General features: G+C 44.3%; 1 protein-coding gene across 1 annotated transcript; it reads right to left on the bottom strand.

Annotated features, from left to right (window-relative positions):
• Positions 1-1,383: 1,383 nt before the first annotated feature.
• Positions 1,384-2,980, bottom strand: LOC147434697 (RING-H2 finger protein ATL5-like). The gene has a single exon (XM_086490015.1). The coding sequence runs from the start codon at positions 2,961-2,963 to the stop codon at positions 2,037-2,039; it is 927 nt and encodes a 308-aa protein (XP_086346141.1). The 5' UTR covers positions 2,964-2,980; the 3' UTR covers positions 1,384-2,036.
• Positions 2,981-5,218: the final 2,238 nt, after the last annotated feature.

The following is a 5,218-nucleotide window of genomic DNA, read 5'->3' as shown; positions in this document are numbered from 1 at the left end:
ATGATCTTGATATATGCGGTATTGGAGCCATAAAACTTTGTATGTATAATGGCACGGAGTTTATGTTGTAGGATGTCAGACATGTACCCAAATAGACAGAGAGTTTGATGTCTATCGGGCTATTAGAGGATGGTCAGAGATGTGAGTGTGTGTGTGGGCGTGCGCACGCGCGCGCGCGCACACACACACACACACACACACACACACACACACACACAAAGTTAGACGAGAGGACAAGGGAGAGCCACGGGACAGGCCGGACTCCGGAGACGAGCCTAGAGAGATGAAATCATGAGAGCAAGAGAAGGTCTCTACATGCAGAATTTGCTAGGAAGGAGTGAAGATGGCTAGAGAGAGAGAGAGAGAGAGAGAGAGATGGGATCTTGGGAGGACAAGCAAGCTACAAAGTTCAATTGAAGCCTGCAGAAAATGATTGAAAATATGATAAAATTAACTTATTTTTGTTATTTTAATATTTCTATTATGTTTTGATGGGCTGTCAATTTCCCGTCAACTTTATCACCTGGAAAACTTCCCAACTTTTGTGTGCTTTGACAGAGCAAAGGCTTGCCCGATGGTCTCTTTATTGGGCAGGCCATAGTGAATGAAGTTCCACTTACCTAAGGACTAGCTTTTCAATGGTTTCTCTAACCTTCCCATCACCTACTGGCTGATCTAGCAACTTAGAGATAATTGTATAATCTTCTTTCTGATTTTGTGCTGTTTCGGACATTGCTGCTATGATAGCCTAATTATCTCTGATGAGGTTGGGCAATCATGGATTTGAGGTGGCAGCAGCCGATTCCTGGTAATGATCCATCAGCTGCATGCACTAATTATGACAGGGAACAATAGTTGAGGTGTCCCCAAGGAGACAAATGTGTCTATATCATAGTTACTCGGACCAGGAAATCAGAACGGGCCGGAACAAATGGCAATGGGCATGAAATGTCATTCCTTGTTATGGATATGCAGTCCCTGTAACTATGGTCTCAATTTACAATTGTGCCACTTCGAGATCAGGAATGTTGATTGAGATCAAGAGAAGCGGGAAAGATCCCCACGTAGAATGTTAGAAAGATCGTGTAGAGGTGCATAAAAATTGCTCAACTTTTGAATATCATGGAGTGGAGTAATTTTCCCCCAAAACTGCCTAGGCTAGATCCATTTGAATGTCTGTATCCCAAGTTTGCATGTATAGGTCCTCCTGAACATAGCATTTTTTGGGACAAACTCAAAGAAGATGTCAATCAATTAAAACACAGAACATGAGGTTCCTCCATAGGAAGCGCCTTTTCAAACACATCAACGTACACTGCATAAGCCTTCAAAAGCTGCCAATGAGAAGGCATTTCATAGCAACTCAGCTATTGAAAAATGGGAAGCACAAAACCGACAAATTGCACACTTATCAGGTGCAATGTGTCTAAGAAGATTTTACACTGGAAAAGAGAAAAAATTTGTACAAATTGGTGGTGCAAATTAATTGCCAAGGCCTTGCACAGTCTTCAGCAAATACAATACATAGATCACTTTATTATTGTTCCATATTATGCGTTTGTGGTAAGCAAACAATCTGATATGTTGCTGTAGCTAGCTGCAAATAGTAGCCGCAATTGCAATCCATGCCATGTACAGAGCCTCTCCCCGAAAGTTGCCTTCCCGAGTACCAGATTGACGTGTTAAGTCTTATTAACAATGCTTATGAATCATGTTGAGACCTACATTCTTGAATATATGCATAGGATCAAGAAGATAAGAGAACTTCAAATCCTTCCAATACTATGCTTGACCCAATCTTGAGCATTTGCACGAGGCAGTGATGCGCCTCTCCTTGCGCATTGACCTTCACTTGCTTAGCCTTTATGAATGCTTGTGTAGATTTTCATACAATTGCAACAATGGGTAGAAACATGTATATGCATTTTCAAGTTAACACTGGCTTTCCTTTTTCCTATACTCCACTTACTTCAATCCAACTACCTATAGCTGGTTGCTATGACCTTTAATTGAGTTTTGGAAATGGCCCCCTCACCTCACACAGCTTGCTGGCTCGTGAGTGCAGCTTCCTCCTCATGCTGTCCATCCCCTTGCCCGGCCTGGCCGCCGCCGACTGATGGCGATACTCTCATCCTCCCTCGGCTCCTTTCTCTGCTTAGCAGCCTCCTGATTGACATGCGAATGCTTGGGGATTTCAAAGGTTGAGAAGAACATGCTTCATCGGCCTCCACAGATGGGCACCTAGACAAGCTCAACGACAAGCACCTTGGTGTCGCAAGGCCTTCTGCACGCCTCGGAATTTCTATCATTATCTGCGGAAGAGAGCGAGTTGATGCCGAGCCACCTGTTCCTAACCCCGGAGAGCTTAATTGAGAACTCACATGGTTATGGTCTCCCCAGAAAAGCATATTGTTGGGGTAGGACTGAGTGGGAGGCAATGTACTGTCATTGTGTGAAGAATGCATGTGCGAACTGGATCCGTGCTGCAAAAGCGGTAAGGGTGAAGTTGACCCATCCGCAGAGATGCTTTGGTCTGGTGTTTCCGCAGGATTCTCCTCATATATGATTGCAACGACGGTCCGGCAAAGCGGACATGTTGTATGTGAATGAAACCACATGTCGATGCACTCGCTGTGGAAGCTATGCTTGCAAGAGGGGAGTAACCTGCCCTTCTCATTTTCCTCAAATTCACAAAGGCAGACGGCACATTCAAGGAGAGGCTCCTCTTCACTGGAGGGGATTTTGTAGGAGAAGATGGGGAGAGCTTCGATGATGGATTTGTCAAGGCCGACAGAGCGATTTGCGGCGTGAGGCTCCTCGCCGGTAAAATGGAGGCGGCTACGGCGCCGCCAGGAACCATGGCGGCGGTTGGGGGTGCGACGCCAGAACCATTTTGCATAGATATGGAGGATGAGGATGAAGAAGACAACCACAAAGAGCACAACAATGGCAGCGACCATCATTTTGCTATTCAATGTGTATTGCACACACACTTCACACAACAAAGTCCCGACGAGAGGACGAAAGGGAAGAGAACCAAAGGGACCAAGGCCGGACTCCCGGAGACGAAAGTCTAGAGAGATGCAATCATGAGAGAAAAAGATTTGCTAAATGGACAGAAAGAGAAGGTGCAAGAAATATTTTGCTAGGAAGGAATGTGAAGATTGGGGCCTTTAGAGTGAGAGAGAAGAGAGAGGATGTGCCGAATGGAAAGGGCAAGTAGCAAGCCCTTCAAAAGTTACAAAGGAGCCTGGCACAAAAAAAAATAATTTGAAAATATGAAAAATAATTTACACACACTTCACAAACTGTAGGCAGGACTTACGGAGCGTTCATGAGAGTCAGATGCATAGATGGAAGAGATTTGCTAATGGACAGAAGAGAAGGTGCAGAATTTGCTAGGAAGGAGTGAAGATGGCTAGAGAGAGAGAGAGAGAGAGATGCGAGGAGGGCAAGTAGCAAGCTTCAAAGTTCAAGCCTGCAAAAAAATAATTTGAAAATATGATATAATTAAATTATTTTGTTAGTTTAGGATTTCTATTTATTTTTTGGATGGGCTGTCAATTTCCTCTCAACTTTATCAGGTGGAAAAAATTACCAACTTTTGTGTGCTTTGACAGAGCAAAGGCTGGCCGTTGCGCCCCAATTTCGCTTAAAAATTAAAAATTAATTTCTTTTTTAAAAAAGAAAGGCGAATGCGATGAAAACAACATGCAGGTAGGGTAGGCTTGCCTTGGTTGGGAGAGGCTTGTAAGTTTCAATAAAATCGACAATCGCACGTCAGTTTTCGTAGTTTGGAGTGTGGGCTCTGGTCTCTGCAGAGCGCGAGCCGGAGTCTCCGGAACTTGGACCCCACCAGGTTACCAACTTAAGGGCAGGCATTCGCACTACAAGTCTACAGTGTACAACCTGTACACCCTTTAACCATGCATCACCTAAGTCACTCTTAGAAAACAACGAGGGTCCAATGTGATTTAACCGGTTAAATTGTGGAATCCCGGTAATTAGATTTTGAGCTTGCCTTTTAAAAAAACCGAGAAATTTGCACAAGTTTTAGGTAGTGTAACAAGTATTGCCTTCCGTCGCCTCTCTCTCGTTTTGCATACAATGGCTTTCTCTCTCGTTGAGCGCGTAGGGCTGCAGGCCACACCATCAGAAGCTGGACGTTGAAGGCGTGTTTGGAGGAAGGGGCCGAATCCCTTACCCCATTATAATAATATTAAAAAAGCTTCAAATTTTGACCTAAATATCAGAGATTTTCAAGTTTGCCCTTACTTTCACCTATTTTTCTAGCTTAAAACGAGGACCCATTCATGGGTATTTGGATCTACATTGCAATAATGTAGGTGTAGAAGTCAACATTGGCATGGCTTCAGAGCTCCACGCAAGTTGGCAACCAACAACCCACCCACAATAGTTGCCTTTGAGCCTTGAGGCCTTGTACACCTTTTTGTTTATTTAAAAAAAAACAACCCACAATAGTTCAATTCATTTGAAGGTTGGAATTTTGCAACCTCAAATAAAAAAAGAAGATATTTTCTCCCCGAGACACTGAAAAGTTTACGCCCTGCCAAAGTTTTTTTTTTCCAAACTCACAATTAGTTAGAACGACATGTAGCATTTGTCAGATGCGTACTCTGTGCGGGTTTTGATAGCCTGGTCCTTCTCTCTTGAGCCTGTCGCCCCTTGTCTCTATCCTTCTCCACCCCCTAGTCCCTTCTATTGAGGGACCCCTACTCTCTCCCAAAGGGGGAGATAGCCATGTCTCTCCACGAAGCCATAGTAAACCAGCTCTCTGCTCAGTCCCTTGCTGCCTCTACAATTGTGATGGACGGTTCCAGACTCAGTTCCCTTGGTAACAAAAATCTCATGTTGTCTCAGTTAAGCCCTATACCTGCTCAAGTAGCCTCTCAGGCGGGCCCCTTGCCACACAATCCTGTTGGAACTCAAGGCTATGAAGCCATGGCGGTGCAAAGAAGGAGATGCAGCAGAAGGCGAGAGAGAGAGAGAGAGAGAGAGAGAGAGAGAGAGAGAGAGAGAGAGACACCAGTAAAAATAACTCTTCTTTTGTATTACTTGTAAAAACTGACCTTACATATAAAGGGTAGCCTTGCCATGCATAACTTGGAGTCCAAGTGAAGTCACTTGCATGCTCCATAAAGGGAATTTCCCATAGGCTAGACACTCAAGATAATTGACCGAGGGCTTGAACCCAACA

The sequence above is a fragment of the Adiantum capillus-veneris genome, chromosome 19, assembly GCF_014529385.1.
Source record: "Adiantum capillus-veneris isolate H3 chromosome 19, ASM1452938v2, whole genome shotgun sequence".
In the NCBI taxonomy this organism is placed as follows: domain Eukaryota; kingdom Viridiplantae; phylum Streptophyta; class Polypodiopsida; order Polypodiales; family Pteridaceae; genus Adiantum; species Adiantum capillus-veneris.
Note: the sequence above shows the minus strand (reverse complement) of the source record. Positions and strands in the feature narration are given on the sequence as shown.

Coding starts and splice junctions, on each gene's coding strand:
- LOC147434697 (XM_086490015.1), bottom strand. CDS start 2,963: ATGATGGTCGCTGCCATTGTTGTGCTCTTTGTGGTTGTCTTCTTCATC.